The sequence below is a fragment of the Sceloporus undulatus genome, unplaced genomic scaffold (genome assembly GCF_019175285.1).
Source record: "Sceloporus undulatus isolate JIND9_A2432 ecotype Alabama unplaced genomic scaffold, SceUnd_v1.1 scaffold_17, whole genome shotgun sequence".
Lineage (NCBI taxonomy): Eukaryota > Metazoa > Chordata > Lepidosauria > Squamata > Phrynosomatidae > Sceloporus > Sceloporus undulatus.
Genome location: NW_024802939.1, coordinates 1063323 through 1085766, shown reverse-complemented (window position 1 = coordinate 1085766; position 22444 = coordinate 1063323). Strand labels below are relative to the sequence as shown.

The 22444-nt window shown below is 41.3% G+C and overlaps 1 protein-coding gene across 1 annotated transcript in view; it reads left to right on the top strand.

Moving 5' to 3' along the window:
* The window catches only part of LOC121917411 (transcription initiation factor TFIID subunit 4B-like), a 112030-nt gene extending 110184 nt beyond the window's left edge, over window positions 1-1846 (top strand). The window contains 1 exon segment of the mRNA XM_042443350.1: window positions 718-1846. Within this exon segment, the coding sequence (XP_042299284.1) occupies window positions 718-861 (144 nt within the window). The 3' untranslated portion in view covers window positions 862-1846.
* The last annotated feature ends 20598 nt before the right edge of the window (window positions 1847-22444 follow it).

The window sequence follows — 22444 nt, the reverse complement described above, 5'->3', positions numbered from 1 at the left end:
AAAAACATTTTATCTAAGCAGACACTTCTCTAGGAATCTCTAGGTCCTCCAGTGCAATTCTGTGGTCAACGTCCGACAGACACTGACCATAGAACTGCACTGGAGGAGCTGCAAATGCCTAGTAGAGTGTTCTCTCTAGAAATCTCTAGGTCTTTCAGTGCAACTTTTAGATAAAGTTGACCAGAGAGTTGCACTGGAGGACCTAGATATTTCTAGAGAGAACATATTAATCAAATCCGTGAATAATCAAATCTGCAAATGTCAAATCCACAAATATGGAGGGATGAGTGTATACTTTATATTGCTATTGCATGCACCACTACTGGGGACAACGGTGCTGCCCTAATGGCGGCACAGCAGCATGCACACATCGCCATTGGGGGACAACAGGGCTTGCTGTCCGAGGATGTTTAAATCTGTTGATGGCAAGTACAGGGATACCGAGGTCCCACTGAACTTTGTTTCACTTATTATATTGGCCATGAGCTTTCATATGCTTTCTTCGGTAAGTCTTTTTTCTCAGTGGAAAGTGACAGGAATCAATACATGGCAACAGCTGTCCATGAGGATATCTCAACAGATTTAGAGCAATATGGATGGGTGACTCTCGAGCATGACACTTAATGCAAGATCTTATTTAAGTTGCTGTCTGTATTGGACATGTTGAATTCTGATTTGAAGTAGCAGCTCACTTTTTCTTTTGCTGCTTTTGTCTAGGGTTTCAACAGATTGCCCAGCCTTGCAAAGCCGTCTCTTCGTCCAAGAATGATACGCATCTGTCTCAGGGACTTGATCTTCTGTATGGAACAAGAAAGAGAGATGAAGCATTCCCTAGCTTTGTATGAGACTCTTTTGAAGTAATGACTAGGCTTCTTCCTTTGCATTTCAGCTTGGCACCATTCCTTGCCAAACAGTACTTATTTGTATTGTCCTGAATTCTGTTCTGGAAACCAATGAGTTACAAGAAATAGACTGTTAGTGGTCAGTGGTCCCATGCATGCTTCTTGAATGCATTGGAGATAGAAGGCTTTGGGGAGCTGTTAAGTTCCTTGTCAATTGCTTCATCCAGTATATCATTCTACAGTATTGTTGCATTAATAGTGTGCCTTCTAATGCTGTGGTTAGGGAAGAAGGGTATGACGAATGCATGTAATCACAAACCAGTAGACGGTCAGTTTGCCAGCATATTGCCTGCAGGATTCAACCTCTCTAGATGGCCTAGTTTTAAAGCTTGATACTATAGTTGGATGAAAAGAAAACCACTTGAGTGCAAGCCAAAGAAGTGCCAAAGTGAAATCTATAATCTACTGCCTCCAAAGAAAGATGGACAAAGGAGGAAACTCTACCAGCATGGTTTGTGTTGCCAATACTGCTGGACAGGTCTGCAAGAAAGTTGGAGTGGTAAGAGCTATGAGTGGGCAATCTTTAGAAATATCGTTGCCCAAATAACTTCACAGAAAGTGTAGGGAATGGAGTTAGCACATGACGGATGGTCCTGTCATTTCCAGTGTAAATTGACTTAAGATGAATTTAACTTTGCATCAGCATGTGGAATTTAAAGCAGAAAACTATCCTTGATAGATAAGCAAAGTTAAAGGCACATTCTGTTTTCTGTAAAATATAGGATTGTTTGATTTCTTCCTTCCTATATTATGGTTTGAGAAGAATATATTTAAGGAATAACAGGGATCTAATCACAAGACTTGGAAATGATTCTAAAATGGGTTGGAAATTGTGTGGGGGCCATACCTGGCTTACCAAGGTCCCAAGGTTCCAACCCCCACCACAAAAAAATTCATTTAGAGATAGCCGTTAACATTTCCTAACCCCCCCCCCCCAATGGGGGGATAGTGGTGGGTTATTAGAGGCTGCTCCTTCTTGCCTGTTTCTTTTCCAAAATTGCCTCTTCTCCCCCCCCCCCCCCAAAATCCCAGAAGTGAACTTCTGGTCACTTGTCTTTTTGGAAAAGGAACAAATCCCCCCCCCCCAATGTCTCTCTCAGTGTGAAAGTGTGTAAATGGGGTGAGAGCAACTCCTAGGTCCTTGGTAGCTACCTGCTCCTTTTTTGAAATCTGTTTAGCAGAAGAAAAAAGCAGTTACTCATTTGTGAAAGAGCACAAAACTCTTCAGGGAATTGAAATGATGGTTCGGCTGCATTCCCAAAGTTCCTGCTTATTTGTTTGTCCTGGATCACTTGTTAAGGAGTTAGTTGTCGAGGCCCACACACAGTCATCTTTTGCACTTTTATACAAAACCTTCATATCCTGTACATTTAATGCATTGCTGTGTCACATGAGCATGGAATGTGTAGGAAAGACAGCAACTGAATGTCTTCATAATTTAAAAGTTTTTATTTTATTTAAAGATTCCTTAGGCTTTTTGCTACACCATTCTACAAATGGTGTTTAGATGGGGAGAGGGAGCCATTTGATGCCAGATCTACTGGCAGTATTTTGAGTTTATGATGTAGCCATAGTTTCTGTGTTAAGAAAATTGTGAGCTATGTTAGTTAAGCCAAGGGCAGATTTTCTAATGCTGCATTTCTATTTGAAGCACAAGTGGAATCCAGTAAAAGAGGGCCGGGGGGGGGGGAAGAGATCTGATTCTCCTTTCCTATTGCCTTCCTATGTGAAAAATCTGCTCCAGAGTGCTAGGAAAACCTTCTGCAATGTTTTTGGGCAGTTCTTGACAATTACAGGGGAAGGGAGAGGAAGGAAGGTCCATTTTGCTGGTGCACCATTGTATTTTAGGCCCAGTGCAGCAAACTGATCATGTATGTGTGTGTATGAATGTAAAACAATACTCCTGCTGAAGCACTAAGTACCAAAATATTGATGGGATCAGGCAAACATGTTTTGTATAATAAATGCTTACCTTTACTTTGTTTGTAAAGTGGGGCATTTGCCTGTTGGTGTATTCAGTCATACTGATAGATGTTCCAAATTTATTTTAAATACTGCATTAAAGTAACTATTTTATTAAAAAAAGTTAAGAGTATTTACTGTATAAAGTGTAAAAGGATGGCATTACTACTGCATAAAGCACTATGTTCATGAAGTCCTAGCTGTGATACCCTTAACAACACAAGAATACTTAACTGAACTTAACTGTACATTATCTTAATTTTTGCCCATTAATGTCTAGTTCTTTTTGCAGTTTGGGCCCCATTCCCACTCACCCATTTGCCCTGGATAGAACTGGGCAGATCTGGTTGCCCCCATATCAAATCTGCTCGGAAAGAAGTGCCCACTACCCTTTACCTCGATCGGGGCAATTTGCCCCTCTGACGTTCACATTTGCAGTACCGGTTTAAAATGGAGCCTCCTTTCTTGTCAATCAAATTCACTTCTGCTTTCGTCAAAGGTGACATATCCTACAACAATTGGCCAGCCGAATGGGTGCTTTCCCCCCTCCTTTTTTAAAAAATCTGGTGGCAGTATGAGCATATTCTGTCAACTTGTCAAATTTAAAAATCTCCAGGTGTATGTGTGTGTTGTGTGTATTTGGGTCATTACAGATTATGGCAACTCTAAAACGACCTCATCCTGGGATTTTCTTAGCAACATTGGTTCCGAGGAGATTTGCCATTGCCTTTCCCTGAGGCTGAGAGAGTGTGACCCCCCAAAGTCATGTGTTTCCACAGCCTTCCAGCCTCTTGCTTCCCCTTCACTTCCAACCCAGTATTTCCTCCTCTTTGGAATCTCTTCCCTTTCCTTCGCTTTCAGCCCAATGCCACCTCCAAAGCCCTTGCCCCCCCCCCCCCCCCCCGGATTCCAGCCTCTTCCCGTCACAACAATTTGCCAAATTTCAAAGGAAACACATTGGCATAATCTGTCACACACACAAAAAAGTAATTTAAAAAAATGAAAAGCAAACGAAAGGGAAATGTAGCACAAGCAGACACATTTGAGCAATATGTACTGTATCAACCTGTAGAAAAAGAATTTGCATAATCTGTCAAAAATAAAAAATACAAAAAAAAGAGAGTGAGAAAAAGCTGCCTGCGAGAGGGGAGGCATGTTCCGCCCTCTGCCCTCCCTCTGACCTAACCACTCCCTTGAACTTGGTCCGATCATGACCGGAGCTAGGTTCACATTTGCTGGGACCCGGTTTTTCTCAAAAGATACAGGAAAAACTCAGCTTTCAAAAGACCCACGGCAAGGGGCATTTGCCCCTGAACCTCAAATTCGAGTGTAAAAGAACTGGCACCAGTATGAACTTCCCACTTTTAATCCGGTTTCTGAACTGGGGTAAAAGGTAGTCTGAATGGCTCCAAAGTGGGGCTGACCCAAACAGATGAGACAGTTGTCTAAGTATATGTGCTGTTTATTATAAATATGGGGATTGTGAGTCTACTCATTCCACAAAACGCATATGTCTCAGAGGTCTGAAACTAGTCCCTCCCCTCCTTTTCATGCCAGTCTTTTTCCCATTGTGGTCAGTGGTAGACACAGGGTCCCCAGTCAGTCCGCCATCCACACATTGGCTGGACTCGTACCTGTTTAGCTTTAACAGCATTTGTGCATAGCACTGAATTTCATTTCTACCATTTTCACTTCCTGTGTTGGAACTGGGCTGGAAGAAACTGCTTAAATTCTAAGCCTTGAAGCTATGGAGGGCAGTAAGACACAGTGATTCTGTTTTACTCCCTTCATGTGCTTTTTGTGAAATAAATAGACCTGCAACCATGTGTAAACAAACCCCATGGTACAGATTGCTTTACACATGGTTTCACCACACATCTGGTTTACCCCTCAGACCTGCACCGATCATTCATTTGACAAGGAACATTATCTTGAAACCATGATGATGATGATGATGATGATGATGATGATGATGATAAATATTTTATTTATATATATCCCGCCTCTCCCTATGGATCGAGGTGGGAGAACAACACAAGTATAAAATTACAATTAGTTAAAATACATTCTCAAAATAAAAAGAAAAATTTAAAACACATCAAAAACCTATACATGTGCAATATCAATATCTGATTCCCCAAACATGTTCCGAGTGGAGTGTTGTCTTAAAGCTGTTACGGCAGGTCTGGGGGATAGGCTTACCGAAAGAGATTGGTCCTAAGTGCCTTCTTGAAGGCATCTAAGGTGGTAATAAGACAGATCTCCTCCGGCAAGCCATTCCACAATTTGGGAGCCACCACAGTGAATGCCCTGTGGGAAGTAGATCTTAATCTGGTCCTTGGGTAATCCAATAGATTCTTCCCTGTTGTTCTGAGAGTGCGGGGGGGATTGTGTAGGGAGAAGTGTTCCTTCAAGTAACTCAGGCCCAAGCCATGTAGGGCTTTAAAGGTAATAACAAACACTTTGTACTGCACCCGGAAACTAATCGGGAGCCAGTGAAGAGATCTTAAAACTGGTATTATATAGTCAGACCTAGGTGTACCGGTGACCAATCTGGCTGCCACATTTTGTACCAATTGAAGTTTCTGAACTTGATACAAAGGTAGCCCCATGTAGAGTGTGTTACAGAAATCAAGACAAGAGATTACCAGTGCAAGTACCACTGCTTCAAGGTCCTTTCAGTCCAGGTAGGGGCGTAGTTGGCATATCAACCGAAGTTGGTACCAGGCACTTCTGGCCATCTACTTGAGATGATAATTGTAGAGATGGATCCAGAAGAACCCCCAAACTGCAAACTTCATCCTTTAGAGGAAGTGAGACCCCATCCAGGACTGGTTGACAAATCTCTATCCCTGGACTTGGGAAAGCTATCGCGAACCTAAACTTCTGTTCGATAATTCCATCATACAGTAAGTCATTCATTCCCAACAGATAGGAAGGACAGTGGCACAGTGTGAATTTATCCCAAAAGTATCCACTGACAAAGGAGGGTACCTATTACAATTCTGGATAATTTATAACTTTAACCCTCCCTCCCATCAGAGTCTTGGATTATGCATTTTTTTATGGAGAGATACAATAGTGTGTTCCAGCATTTTTGAGGAAACAGAACAGTCTGACTTCATTTGTCACTGTGAGAAGATTCCAAGATCTGGTAATTTATTAATACTTACTGTTATGCTTGAATTTGGTTCCTGTTAATGTACCTCCAATTTTAATTCGAGAAAGAAGTGCAGATCTGCTGCCAGAAGTTGGGTAAAAACCTAAGCATAAGGAAACCTGAGTGGCCAGGTGTACCTTGGGAACACCCATTGTTTCCATTAGTGTTAATAGTGTTTTGCCATGGCTACAGATCATTTCATGGTGTGACTTCCTTCACAACCATCAAGCCTTTTTTAATTATGGAACTGAGTGATTACTTACATAATCTGATGTTCAGATAGAAATGACTTGTTTTCCATGGCTTGATTGCTGCAATTCAGATGGTAACTCATTACATGTCTCCAGTAAGGAGACCCTAATTATTAATTAAATTGGATATATTGGGACTAAGTTTATTTGGAACAATTGCCTTATGTGCAAGTCAGAATATTAGTATTTCTAGTTTCATTTCATGTTGTTGTTGTTAACTGCCTTCGCGTCGATCTTGATCCATCCATAGGATGAGATGTATGGCCCTCCTTGTCCTCTACTGCTCTGCCCAGCTCCTGCAAACTCATATTCATGGTCTCTTTAATTAAGTCCATCCGTATAGCATGTGGCCTTCCTCTCTTTCAACTTTCCTCCACCTTTCCTAACATTATTATCTTTTCTAATGATTCATTCCTTCTCGCGATGTGTCCAAAGTATGACAGTCTAAGTCTTGGCATCTTGGCTTCTAGGGATATTTCTGGCTTGATCTGGTCTAGGACCCATTTATTTGTCCTTTTGGCCATCCATGGAATCCTCAGCACTCAAATGAGTTGATTTTCCTCCTATCTTCTTTCTTGACTGTCCAGCTCTACACAATTCTTTTCACTTGCTGCCCCTCACTCCTGGAACCTTCTTCCCCCACAAGCAGGAGCCATCACTTCTTTAACCAGCTTCAAAACGGAGTTGAAAACCATCCTGTTCAGAGTAGCCTTCCCAGGCATTGCATAATTGTCGCTTGCTATTTGGTTTTCTTTTGTTGTCTGTTTATCAAACCATTTCCTGTATTGCTATGTACTGTATATGCATTATCCTACTTGAGAGTATGTATTTTCCCTGGAAAATGATTAACCATCCATTATGAAGCCTCGCCCTCCCTCCAGTCCATCTGCCTTGGTCCAGGCCTTGGAGGTAGAGAGGAACTGCTGGACCTCTTACCCTTTGCCTCCACCACTCCCTTCCCCTTTTGTGTCATGTCTTTTTAGATTGTAAGCCCGAGGGCAGGGATCCGTCTAATTAAAAAGATTGTATGTACAGCGCTGTGTAAATTTACAGCACTTCATAAATAAAGGTTAATAATAATAATAATAATAATATTTCAGGTCTGGTAATGTGCATGATAACTTGGTATTCACTTGCGCATACTACAAACGATATTTCTATGCAAGGCCAAGTTCCACTTGTTTTAGCAAGACATTAGGCAAGTCAAATGCTCTCAGCCTCAGGGGAAGGCAATGGTAAACCTTATCTAAACAAATCTTGCCAAAGAAACCCCATGACAGATTTGCCTTAGGATCGCCATAAGCTGGCAACAACTTGAAGGCACGCAACAAGGCAAGATGTCCCTGGTTGAATTGTCTCCCAGAATGGATTTGGAATGAATGTTTTACATTTTAGTTACTGACCATGCAGATCAGAGTACAAAGGTTTCCAGAATATTAGTTGGTATGATGATGATTGAGAGCTTGAAAGTAACAAGTTTAAAATAATGTAGTTATCTGTCATGAATTACTCTGTTTGAGGCTGATAAGAATGAAGTAATATTTCAAAACTAGTGTAAGGAATAACATTATGTAATATAATGAAAACTTTGAGAAGTGTTTGTTTTCTTATTTGTTTACTTTACAAGTAATAGAATAAGCAATATAACAAGTCACTATATTTTGGATACCCTAATAGTAACAAATTTGTAATGAGTAACAATATAATTTTTCCTGCAAAATATAGAGTAGAGATTTCTCTTTTGAATGGCAAAAGATACCAAATAGATGACTGGTAGGCTTGGATTTTAACCAACTTCTTTGCAGTTCCAAACTTTGCATATTTATTTTATGGATGTGTAGCTATGTGCACTGAGTGGGGGAGAGAAAGAAGTAAGAAGGAATTGACCCCAAATAAGAATTCCACATTCCCTGTGAATTTATTTTCAGCTATCATATTTGTAGCATTGAAGAGTGAGATGCTGATAACTGTTTTGCATTCCCTTGATAACTCCCCCCCCTTTTTTTTTTACACATACTATGATCACTAGGTGATCATTTAGAAATGGTATATGTAAAAAAGTTACTGCAAATTTGGGATCTGAAGGAGAATTTCATGAGGGCAAACTTCTTATTGGATCACAGTATTCTCATTTTGTTCTCCATTGCTAAACCCTAATTACACAGATGCCCCATTACGTTCCATGAGGTGTACTTAACAGTTAAGTTTTATTCTTGGGTCTACCAAATTTTATTTTCTTTCATTGTTGTGTGTATTTTATGGATTAACAATATTTTTGTTCAGCCATTCTGCAAACCACCTCAACTGACTCCTTTGGAGGTGGATAGGTGAGTTCAAAATACCTGAGTGAATGAGCAAGTGTGGTATGCTTGCAGCCTTAGTCCCATTATTGGAGTTCAGGTAAGAAGGCTATTCCTGGAGTACAAACGATTATCTGAATTTATAAAATCACAGTTAATCAGCTTGAATTCAGGTAAATCCGATTCTTTTCATCTGCAAAACAGTTCAGTGTATGTTTTGCTCCAAGCTTGAAGTATCTGAAAACAAACCTGGCTAGAGGGGAGAAAGAAAGTTAAACCCTTGGTAAGCCCAGCCACCTGGAAGAGGCAGCACAACATGAGCTGGATGATATAATGATGAGTGAAAAAGGGGGATAATCTTGAAATTGTACAAATACTGTCTTAGACTACATCTGGAAACTGAAATTATCAAAACAAATATGGTGGAGTAGGCTAAAAACGTGGGCCACAATATTCCTCTGGAAAAATGGGAGAGAGCCTGGGGGAAAGATCTCAAGTTTTCACTCTGCATTAACATGAAAGAACATTTGATTAAAATGTTATATAGGTGGCATCTTCCCCCTTCCAGATTAGCAAAAATATATAAGAACAGAGATGGCAATTGTTGGAGATGCAAACATCAAATTGGTTCATATTATCACATGTGGTGGACATGCATGAAGATAAGAAGATATTGGAAAGAGGTACACAAGACTATTCAAGATCCTATTGCAATCCAGCTTCAGGCGGTCTTGGATGAAACGGATTATCTGGACCCATTTCAAACTGGCTTCCGGGCGGGTTACGGGGTTGAGGCGGCCATGGTCGCCTTGGTCGATGATCTCCGTCTGGGCATCGACAGGGGAAGCGTGCCCCTGCTGGTGCTCTTGGACATCTCAGCGGCTTTCGATGCCATAGACCATGGTATCCTTCTGGGACGCCTGGCAGAGGTGGGAATCGGAGGCACTGCGCTCCAGTGGTTCCGGTCCTACCTCTCCGGGAGGTCCCAGATGGTGCAGCTGGGAGACGTGTGCTCCGACGAGCGGGCCCTTAAAACTGGGGTCCCTCAAGGAGCCATTCTGTCTCCCATGCTATTTAACATTTACATGAAACCGCTGGGAGAGATCATCCGGAGACATGGGGCGCGGGGTTATCAGTACGCTGATGACACCCAAATTATTTTCTCTATGTCTCCGACTGATGCAGTGACTGGGGATGGCGTCTCTCCTCTCGTGGCCTGTCTAGAGTCAGTAATGGGCTGGATGAGGGAAAACCGACTCAAGTTGAATCCAGAGAAAACGGAGGTACTTGTGATAGGTTCCCCTGGGCCAGGAATGGCGGTGGTTCCACCTGTCCTGAACGGGGTCACGCTCCCTGTGAAGGACTCCGTGCGCAGTCTGGGGGTGCTTCTTGACTCGTCGCTTCACCTGACTGCTCAGGTGAATGCAACGGTCAAGAGCACCTGTCATCAGCTTCGGCTTATTCGCCAGCTGCGCCCATACCTGGCCCAGAGGGACCTAGAAACTGTTGTACATGCTCTGGTAATTTCGAGACTGGACTTCTGCAATGTACTCTACATGGGGCAACCCTTATACCAAACTCGGAAGCTGCAAATGGTGCAGAATATGGCAGCCCGGCTGGTCACTGGCGTTTCCAGGACCAGCCATATAACACCGGTTTTGAAAGATCTCCATTGGCTGCCCATTCGCTTCCGGGCTCAATATAAGGTGTTGGTGATTACCTATAAAGCCCTAAATGGCTTGGGTCCAGGATACCTAAAGGACCGCCTCTCCCCATACATTCCGCCTCGCACCCTCAGAACGTCTGGGCAGCAATTACTGAAGGTGCCTGGGGCTAGGTTATCCTCCACCACACGGAGGACATTCTCCACGGCTGCTCCAGCCCTTTGGAATACGCTGCCCACCGAGCTCCGCTCGACTACCACCCTGGCCCAATTCAGGAAGGACTTAAAAACCTTCCTGTTCCAACAGGCATTCCCCGACTAAAAACCCTGTGGGCCTCCCTCCTCTTCCGTGGCCAAGAGGTTGGGCTAAGGGGCTTTTAATGCTGTTAGTTTTATTGATTGTTTTTATTGATTGTATGGTTAGCCTGTGTTGTTGTATCTTTTTATATTGTTTATGGCACCATTGTTTTTAACCTATGTTGTAAGCCGCCCTGATCTTGGGAAGGAGCGGGATATAAATAAAATATTATTATTATTATTATTATTATTATTATTATTATTATTATTATTATATAAAATTAAAATAAAATTCAAACCAGAGACATGTCTCCTAAACATGATAGATGAGTCAATAGATAAGAAACTCTTGAAACCAATCTTGTACTTAATAACAGTTGCTAGACTAACAATTGCTAAAAATTGGAAGGGGAAAAATACACCAGAAATAGACACTTGGCTAATTAAGGCTTTAGATATTGTAGAGATGGACAGACTAACGATGTATATTAGAGGGAATGATGGAAATCAGGAACAAATATGGGATCTACTGCTAAATTACTGTTCGGAAAGATGGAAATGATAATTAATTATACTGCCCCTAATTTATGTTAAGCTGTTTATACAACTTAGATATTGGATTTAGAAAAATCACTTTTATGTATCTTGTTTTGATGGAATGTAAGCATAAAGATAATGACAGAATTTTTTTATTTAATAATCAATATTAATACACATTACCTGAAGTTAGATATAAGCATGGTTAGAAAATGTGAGATGTGGGAAAAGTGATAGAAAAATAGAGGAGGAATAAAGGATACTAGCTGTAAGAATAATCTAATTAAATCTGTATGTGTAAATATGTTTATTAGGGGACAGGAGGAGATGTTAGATAAGGAATGATCATATATAAGAATATGTAAGAACAACTCAGAAGTATTGTTTGTATAGTTTGTATATTTTAATAAAAAAAGGAAAGAAGAGGCAGCACATTACAACTGGATTTGGTAATGGTTTCCTATTCTTTCTTTTTTAAAAAAATCATCTGCCTTAAACTAGTGGCAAGCTCTTCACAGTCACTTGAGTGTAACTGAGTAAATGGCTTCTTAGCACTCCCAATATTGCCATTTGTGTAGTCTTTCATAGAGTTTAATCACAAAACTGGAATTTTGGTATCGGGTCATCCGTGCCTCTCCAAGATGCTGGGTGAGTGCTTGGCACATGTATCACTACACCTAAGTCTTACTATTGTAAATAAAGAGTACTTTGTATCATTGGAAATCACCAGTCACTGGGTTTTGACAGACACATTGCTGGAGTCTCTGACTGACAAAGTAGTAACTCATTCCTGTGTGGGAACTGGCTCTTGGCAATGGACTAGGATTTCTTGCAACAGCCCAAGGCTGCAACATTTGCTTCTTCCTGGATTTGGGCTGTTGCACACAAATAAGGAATGCAGCAGTTTCACTAGTGAAAATCATTGTCCATTGTTGAAGGTAAGATACAGCTGGAGTTATGCTGGAAGGAGACAAGCATAAATCTTACGATGGCTTATTTACTCAAATGAATCATCACATCACATCTGAGGAATACAAGGTGCAAATGACTACCACAGGCAACCTGAAGTAAAATATGTGCCTGGCTATTACTCATTTGGAAGGGTGGTTGGTTTTATTAGTAATCCATTATCCTCCTACACTTTCAGGAACTTGAAGGCACCTCTTGGCATCACACCAGTTTTGTAAAGTAGCTGGTGCAGAGTATGTTTTGCTCAAGGACACCCATGGAGCTTTCTACCTATGAGCAGAAACCAGCATTTCCAACATGCAGATGAATTTGTTCTGCTCCACATATTGCTTTTTTTTTTTTTAGTTTTACATGCTGATGTTGCAAGAAAACACCAAATGTTAGGTAGAGTTGAGTGTTACAACATGTAGGCAGGAGAGTTGTAAGCATTTGCAGCTTGAGGAAAGTTCTCAAAATACTATTTTAAAGGAAGCAGTCAGTGTCACGATATAATAAACTAAATCTAGAAAGGATGGGTGGCTTATCCACCTGTAGAAGGTGGTGGCCATTCTTTTCCAGATAAGTTTGGATTTAACAGTCTTCCTGAAAAGTAAGAGTGGCATCTTGTGCAAGATCACCAATCGAGTTCTAAGTGGTTTCCACCTGAGGCTACCACCATAATCAAGTCAGAAAAAGAGACACATATAAAACAGGTGATATGGGATAGAACCTTCTCAGCCACGGTATCCTCCTTCAGAAGCCCATCTGGTGCCAACACTGGTTTCATTTAGATACCAAGTAAAAACATGGTTGTTGTGCACATGATTTTAAAAAGGTTCTAATCTGTTTTTAACTTGTTAATTGAATTAAAATATTTTAGCTTATTTATTTTGAACTATCTTAACTTTATTTATATTCATTTTACTTGTACACTGTCTTGGGATCTTTTGATACTAGGATACAAATATTTGACAGAAAGATTTATTTTTGTTTAACACTGTAGAGCCAGTATGGTGTAGTAGTTTGGATTAGAAGACCAGGGCTCAATTCCCCTCGGCCATCAAAACCCACTGGGTGCCCTTGGGTAAGTCACACACTCTCACCTTTAGAACAAAGCAGTGGCAGCCCTTCTCTGAACAAATCCTGCCAAGAAAACCCCGTGATAAGTTTGCCTTAGGGTCACTGTAAGTTGTAAATGACATGAAAACAAATTATAACAAGGATGGGATAAAAAACAGCCCTAGATTTTAAGCAACTGACGATCTTAGTTCAAGCAAACTCCCCCCTCCCCAAATAAAAATTCTTTCCCCGCATGAAATTTTCCTTTAGTCCCCAAATTTCTACTACTGCAGTTATTTAAACTTCTGTTGAGCATTTAGAAAAAACAGTTTAGGCTTTCAAAGCAAAGGGACAAAGTAACCAAGGAAATGCAAATGCAGCAAATACAAATGTTCTGGTTTTGAACAATTTTCAGTGCCTGTCTATGGAATGCTAGCAATGTGGAGACCAAAGGGAAATTTCATTGGGGAGGAGCAGAATTCTTATTGGTGGGACGATGCTCTCATCCTCTTCCTGCACATAGCTGCACCCTTGCTTCTGGATCCAATGCTCCAGCCATCAGTACAAAATAGGTGCTTTAATGCTCCATGGCTTTGTTTTCACTTTTCTGGCAAATACTACTGGATATATCTTTCTTTTATCCTCTTAAATATAGCAAAATGTACTTTTCATATAATACAAAGATGTGATCAAAATGTAAAACTCAGTGTGAACTACCTAGACATTGTGCAGTTTGCATGTGTGTGTGTATAGGCCTGAGGCCCTTGAGATAAATCTAATACTTAGAGATACTCTGATAAAAGGTACTATATATGCAAAGTACTTTATAAACATTCATTAGCTAATGCTGGAAACTTTGCCATTGGCAAAAATCTTTTCCTTTCTCCCTTAGGTCCTTAACGACAAAAAGTTAATGATTCTTCTATGGGAGCACATGTTAATTTGCGCACCATAAATTTGGTGGTAGCAATGCTTTGAGAGGTTGTCCTCCTCTGAGCAAAGGCAGCTGTTAAGAGGATGGTTCAGCCATTATATCTTGATAAATATTTGTTCATTTCTGTTACAATGTCAGTCAAGTTGCTGTCCCACCCAGTCTGATGGGATTATCATGACTTGATCTGGTAAGGAATCTGTGAGATAAATTGGGCAGCATGTCAAATTAACTTTGAAAAGCAGATTTTTATTTAGCCAGTTGGCTGTGAGTAACTTAATAAACCTTAATTCTTTGCATGGAGTAAACAAAACAAGTTGATTGTCTTGGCTAGCTGTCTTGCACTTGTATTTATATGTAACTCCTAATGTACTACAAGAATACTGATATTAAAATGAATATTCATCTGTCGCACACCTATGTGTATATATGTGTGATAGTGGCCAGCTAGGCATTTTGCACAGAAAGCCCTTTCAAATTAGTGTCAAGGGATATGAAATAGTCTCTGGAGTTGATAGTACTCTTAATCAAGAGAAATATGGATGGGATGTCTCTTCCTTTAGTTTATTTCCTCATGCAAACTGCTGGGTACCTTGCTAGTGAGTACACAGCAAATAGTCAATATTCAGAAAATAATGATACTTTTAGTAAGCACAGGAGAGTAGGAGGCACAACCAGCTTGGGGTAATGCTCTACGAAATGTTCCTTCAGATATAGAGTTAAGTGTCTTGGGTGGGTTACAAACAGCCACTTGGGACGTCCTCAGGACGTCCCAGTTTAAAAAAGGGGCGTCTCTTCCAGACACCCCTATTCCTGTTACGGACTCTGTCCGTAACAAATGGCGGCGGCCGTTCCACACGGCTGCTGCCATCTTGACGTAACGGACGCTGTGCATCTGCACGTTGCGCGGCACTAATGACGTTGCGAGTGCGCCATTGGCGCCTCGCGGCGTCATGAGCACGCCACCAGAAGAAGCTCCATTTTGGAGCTTCTTTTTTGCTCCGTGGTTTGGCTGTGGCGGCTCCCTCACGGAGCAAACAGGAGCGCCGGGAGACCGCCTAAAAGTGGCAGTTTGTAACACCTCTTGGGTACCTAAAAGTGTACAGATGTTTTCCTGCTGTGTGTGGGGTGGGTGGGTAGGACCTATGTTTTTAGAGCAGGGTTAGGAATCACGGACTCTTCCACATGTTGTTGGACCAAAATGCCCAGCAACCTTAGACAGTATGATAAGGGAGTTGCATTTGGAGGGCCATGTGGTTACCTGCTTTAGTGTCACAATCTTGGACTATCACTGTTTGTTGGGACTATCAAATTGGTATTAAAGAACATGTATAAATCCATAACAGCCAGGACTTCCATAACTTTTGGATTACCCACTGATGCTCTAGAGCTCTGTCTGTTCTTGGATACATTTGAGGCCTGAAAGTACAACCTCTTTGTTTTGAGCCCTTGACTCATGTTGGCTTACAAACATCTGGGAGAGGAAGCTGACTGGTCATGTTTTGAGAGTTCTAAGTGCCTTCTTTTTGTGGCTGGGTGGTCCCAGCTATGCTTAAGGAGGCAGCTATGTGACAATTCCAGAAGACATTTATACTAGTCCCAGAGGATTGTGGCAACTACCACCATAGCATTTTGTGGCTTTAAAAAAAGAAGCATACCTTCTTAGTGTAATGTAGATAAGCACAAGTGAGGGATTGGCCAGTTATCATAAAAGGTGGTTTACATAGTATGCAAAAGCATATTTTACTCTGTGCTATAGCAAGTAGAGTACCAATTATGACTGGGGAAACCCCTGTTGAAATCACCAGGTAACTATGTAACTTACTGGAAAGAGCAAAGGAGGACTATTTGCTGTTTTTCAACCTGGCCTATTTCACAGGCTTGCTGTGAGAATAAAAATGGGGGACAGAGGAAGGACCATGTATGCTGTCTTTAACTCCTTGGAGATAAGATAGATTTATAGAAGTTAGGTAAATAAAGTGTACATAGGTCTCATAATGGAAAGAGCAAAGGAGGATGAGAGACTGCACATGCAGTGCTAGTGACTGAAATAATTTTATGCATCGCTGACAACCTCATGTCCCCAAACACCAGCTATCAAAGGTTATAAATTGAGGTATGACTTGGAAAGCCAATGAAATGATTGCTGTTGTTTTTATATTATAAAATAAGCATTTCATATGAAGAAAGACATGAAATATGTTACTAGTATGCCTTGTTTTATTCATTTACTGCTATAGCATCCAGCATTGTTTGTGCGAATTACTAACCATTGTTAATGAGCAAAGAGTTTCTAAGGCCTTGGAAGATGACAGCCTATCTCTTCAGGCACTCAAATCAGTAGTGTCACTAGGGTTGGTGTCACTTGGTGCAGTAACTGATAGTGTCACCCCTATTGACCTCCTCCCATTTCACACCATACAGAATCCTTAGTAATGCTTTTTTGCACTGATGATACTCATAAATCGTAATTCCCATATACCACTGAATGTAATGTTTATTCTGTGCAAAATTGGCACGTGATTGTTTTGTGCAGAAAACAACATTTTCTGCATGAAAAATAATATTGCAATGCAGAAATATTAATTCCTGTGCAGAAAATGCTGTAGTTAAGGATTTATTCTGTATAAAATTCACATATTGTTGATTTGCATAGAAAACAGCATTTTCTGTGCAGAAAGCAGAATTTTATACACAGGAATTACTATTAATGCATTGAAATGTTGTTTCAAAATGTTGCCCATCCTTGAACTAAACAAGGGTGGGACTATTAATGCAAGGAAGAAAGCGAAGAGCATTAACAGAACTAAATGTGGTGCTGGATTAAAATTTATTAAATACTCAGATAAATATAATATGAGATATTGTCTTTTGTGTACAGACAACATAATATATAAGATAGATGTTGCTTTCTGAATAAGAGTTCCTCCCATGCTAAAAAAATTATACAGCTAAAGAGATAGCTATGTTCCATCCTGTTAGTGCCATACAATTGCATGCATTTTTTCAGCCCACGTATGTCCTTTTGTGGACACTGCAGTGGCTACTTCACTCTCTTCAGCACCCAAAGCTGTCCCACCACTCAGAACTTATCAAGCTGCTGAAGCACTTTTGCTTGACCACTCCATGATTTGTGGGGAGTAGGCAGTATTTGAAAACACATCTAGCTATGTCCCTGTAGCCAGACATGAAATTAATTCAGCAGTGCTGAGACCTCCAAAGGTCCCCAATGGACCTCACTCTTGCTATAATCTTTTAATATATGGCTATAGTAACATAGCTAGATGCTTCTCTGATCCTGCACACTCCTCACAAGGCACACAGTAGCTATGCACAGGGACATCAGGGGGTTTACATTAAGTTTTGATTATGGTGGTTGTGATGTTATCATTCAGGGTGAAATGTGTTTTATTTAGTAGAGGTAATAAGGTAAGGATCTGTTGGGAAGGAATAACAATTGGTGGGGTGGAAATGAAAAGAGTAGTCTGTCAGGGTTAATTAGAATGAGCAGTCTGTCAGGTTTAGTTAAGTGAGTGGGTCTAAATGTTTGAATGGATGGGAGAGTTAGGGTCTGAGTTAGCTAGGAGGTGAAAGTGTGCATGTGTGAGAGAGATGTGTTTGAAATGTATTACATTTGTTACTTTATTAACAAAATTTGAACATAATATAACATATGCTTTTGGGCCTCTGAGACACTTATATTAGAAAGCTTGGGCTCAGACATGGTGTCTGTGGTGCAGCAGTTAATAAAGAGGGGTTGTGTCCAGTGGAGATTGCAGGAGATACATACATACATACATACATACATACATACATATGGAAACCACAAAGGCATCTAAGAGGTCCCTACAGTTGGTGGCCACGACAGTAGGAGAGGAGGAGGTCCTTACATTGGTAGCAGAGGTGGGGATAAAGATAAGCTGTCACATTTGATGACACTGGGTGAGATTAGTGGAAGTCATTAGATTTGGTTTCATGACCAGTTATACCTACCACGTTTGGTAGGTATAACCAGAACCTCAGAGTGGTAGTATATACTGTAGTTCAGTGATGGAGAACCTTTTAGAGGCGAAGTGCCCAAACTGCAACCCAAAACCCACTTATTTATTGCAAAGTGCTATGTCTGGCTTTCTAGTAACAAACTCTGGCAAACCCTGTGCTGGGGTGACGGCACATGTGCCCACAGAGAGGGCTCTGAGTGCCACCTCTGGCACGCGTGCCATAGGTTCGCCATCACTGCATCTTAGTATAGATCTATATACAAACTACTATATTATGCTGAGCCATATAAGATTGCAGCCTTAGTCTGTCACAGAACAAAAAAGGAAAACAGAAGAGATCTTTTAGAAGAGATGTAGTGATTTATTTCAGCATGAGTTTTCAGGGCTACCCACAAAAGCTCATGCTGAAATAAATCAGTCTTAAAAATGCTACTAGATTCCTTCCTGCCTCTCCCCATTTTCCTTTTATGCTGCTGTTTCTAACCAAGCACAGATAGCCAAGGTATAGGCAGCATATATGTTCTCCCCTACCCAATGTCCCAAAATTTAATCTGCAGTGACTGGAAGCACATGATATAATATAAAGGCCCCTCCCCTGGTATTTTGTCTGCTGTAATAGTGGGGTTGGGAAACCTGTTGATAAATTGCTTGTCTCACTAACCTTTACTGGCCTAGTTGGGACTAATAAAAAATTGGCGCCCATCAGCATCTGCAGAATCGGTTTCCTCAGCCACCTACTGCAGTTGGTTTTTTTGGGCGCGTTACATACGCGCACAAAATATGCGCTCTGTGTGTACTAGGGTTAGGAAGGGTCGTCCCTTCCTAACGGCCCTCAACTCTAGTACGCGCAGAGCGCGTACGAAATGGTGGCGCCCATCCACACGGGGGCTGCCATTTTGACATCACGGAGGCAGAAGTGACGCCGCGAGTGTGCGACTAGCGCCTCGCGGTGCCACTTCCGGGACGCAGAAAGAAGCGCCATTTTGGCACTTCTTTTCCACTACATCCGGGAACCGCACAGTTTGGCCGCTGCAATTCCCAGACGCAGCAACAGGCACCCACCGGCAGACCGCCGCTTTTAGGTGGTCTGTAATGCTCCAGGGTTGCCTTTTTTTAGGGGGGGAGCATATGTGTGGTATGTGATTCACATACCCTCTCTTGTAATGGCATTAAATGTTTACAATATGTTCATCACAGACATATCTCTGCACAACAGGGGTCTGGGAATTATGTAGCACTCCAGATGTTGAACTGCAGCTTCCAACTTTCCGCCCTATTGGTGAAGCTGCCAGGGGGTAGTAGGAGTTGCAATCCTCCATTTGGAGGATTAAAGGATCCCTACATCTTGTTCTACCAGCATTAGTGGAGATGGAATAGTGATATGTTAAAGCACACTACCTCCGTGGGAGACTAGCTTTAACATCTGTATCTCTGTCTTTTACTAAATCTGGTGCGTAATGGAAAACAGTAATTTGAAAGAGGGAGTGGAAGGAGATGTGTGTGGTAGAAAACTGTAACTAATTACAGGTTTATTTCATACTACAGATTTTTAACACTTTCATACTACTAAACTGTCATGGCTGCACCCTTGAAATTGGGGGATTTGTAGTTCGGTAAAGGAGTACAGTTGCCCTGTGGCAGAAAAGTCTCGTTACCTCTGGAAACTACAGAACCCAGGTTTTCATAGGATGGCTCTATGACAGTTAAAGTACTGTCAAAGTGCTATAATTCTGTAGAGTGAAAGAGATGTAAGATAAGCAATTACCACAACCCAAAGGGGAAGCCCTTGGCATCGCTGAGCTGCCTTTCTGACATACTTGCATGAAGAGAACCAAGTAGCCAGGCTAGCCTGAAGTCTGGCTGACTACTTACACAGTGAAAGAAGCCAGGGCCAATCTAGTTGGGGCAGTCCAGCCTGAAAACCTAGAAAAGAGAAGAGGGCTTTGGACACCATGGTTTGGAAAGGGAAAGATTCCCTCTCTGTTGACTGTCATTACCTAGTTACTCTTTTCAAATATCACCGGTCTACCATGCCTCTCTGGGAGATTGAAGGGAAGTTCCACCCTGTTTACTTATTGGAGACTCAGGTTGAGTGTGACCCCTAATGTAGTCAAAGCAGTACAATTTCCCTACTTGTGGGAGGGGTGTTCAGTGGATTTCAGAAATATACAAAACCTGTGGGAGGGGGGAGTCCCTCAGAAAATAGTCTGCACTCAGTGATATGGTGACTGGCTGAAGGAAATACAGAAAACCAAGAGTGGGTGGGGGAGAGAATGGAGTCTTCTTGAAAGAGATCACGTCTGGTTCATTGAAACAAGCTTCTGAACAGAACCACTCCATGTGGGTAGGGTTGAATGGAGAGTTTTAAACACAGAGAAGCCTGTAGAAATTATCATTGTCAGGTTTATTATTATTCTTCTTTGTGAGAATAAAGTTGTGTAGCAGGGGGGTGAGCAACTGTGTTAGGTGCAGGAATGTCTTGTCAGTGAAAGCGGTTTGTCAATGGAACCAGTTACCTAGAGAGGTGTCTCCTTCTCTGGACATCTTCAGAAAAAGACTGAACAGCTACCTGCTGGGGATAGTCTAGGTAGAGAGCCTGCATTGAACAGGGGGTTGGAATTGATGGTTCACAAGGCCCCTTCTATGCTTCTAACCATTTAAAAAAATATTTATTTTGCCTTTGGATCTTCCAGAGGCAGCACAGATGGCCAAAAATGCCAAGTAAAGAAAATAGAAATGAAATGAAACCAGAAGTCACCAGAAGTCCATTTCAGGTTTTGGAAAATGGGTATTTTTTTAAAAACATGTTTTACGGCGGAGGAGCCTACCAATCTATTTAAAAGCTGGTTTACCTCATCAACTGCCATGGTTCCATCATAAGGAATTTTGGCTTTGCATTTTTGTGCAAGACACATGAAAGTCCCTGCTCAAGAGTGGTAATGCTGAATGGCAGTTCCAAAGGTATCTTGAGAAGAAGGCTAAAAATTCAATCACTTTTATTCTGTTGTATAGACAGATCTTGTTTATATAGGTCTGGTGGGTACCAGTTTCAAGCATGATCTATGGGCATTTTTGATTACGTTAATGCACCATTAGCCACTTTGACTGTTATGGGTCTTTTTGTATATGTCTTTCTGCTTATCTTTTCCAGCTCCTTTCACCACTTTTGCTATATCCTCCATGTGGAAACATGTTCATGTTAGCCAAGCAGTTAATATGGGAACCGCTGCCTTTATTTTTATGATTACAACAGCTAGAAAAACGATGGGTGCAATCACAAAAAGGTTTTTCATTTGTATTCCCATGAAATATTCAACATAGTTGTCATAAGAAGCAGTGAAGAGAAAAAAATATCACCGGGACAACATGGCTGTAGATTTTTTTCAACATGAAGTTGGGGTTACTCAGGTTGATATTCCACAAATGTTGGCATAGAGAACAGAACAGATGTTTTACCACAAATGTTGTGGTTTGATCTGTGCAACATTTGTTTTAAGATGGTTCTCTTGTCCCCTTCCCGCCACCACCCAATCCCCAACCATAAAATGAAGACATTTTACCCTAACAGAAATCTGGAAGAGTGTAAAAACCTGGGTTGTGTTTTTTTTTTAGCATTACACAATTATAGCATTATGATTCTACTTTAACAGCCATGACAATATCCAATGGATTCCTAGGATTTGCACTTTAGTGAAGAGTACCCTGAGTATTCCTTGCCTAAGAAAACCCTATGAAATTCATGGGGTCGCCATAAGTTGACAGACAACTTGAAGGCAGATATTCATACATACTTAGAATTATCAACCAGTGGACTGTAGTGTCTCACCAAAATACAAACCCCAAGATCGCATAGGATGTTGCCATGGCAGTTCATAGTGCTATAATTGTGTAGTCTGAAAGGGCTCTTGGCCTCAGGCCACCAGAACACAGATATGTAAAATGACAACAATACACATCTGTCTTCTGCAAGGCCTGGTTAATAAGTATAGAGGTTCCCTTTTCCAAAACAGTTTGCTCTAAAGCAGTATGACTGCAGATATGCCCCCCCCCCCAACACACACACACATTGGAGTGAACTCCTCAGCAGAAAAGCTGGTGCTGTTTGAAAAACACTGTAAATTAACCTCCCTTCTCAGTGCCTCTCCAAGCGAACACATCAAATACCTGTACTTCTCTGTAATATTGTAGAAGCACGGGGGATAGGGGGGAGGCGGGTAAACAGCCTGAAAGCAAAATGGTTTTCTCTCTAGCTCTGCCACGCTGCAGGCAAATGCCAACTTTTGCTCTTGTAAAAAGCAATCTAAGGAGTTATGGAAAGAAAGCAAATTCCACCCTGTCCTCTGGCAAGCAAGCAGAACGAGATTGGGGCATTTTTAATTGATGCTTACAGAACACAGGGATCTGAAGCTGGCATTAAAGAGCACAGCTCTGTC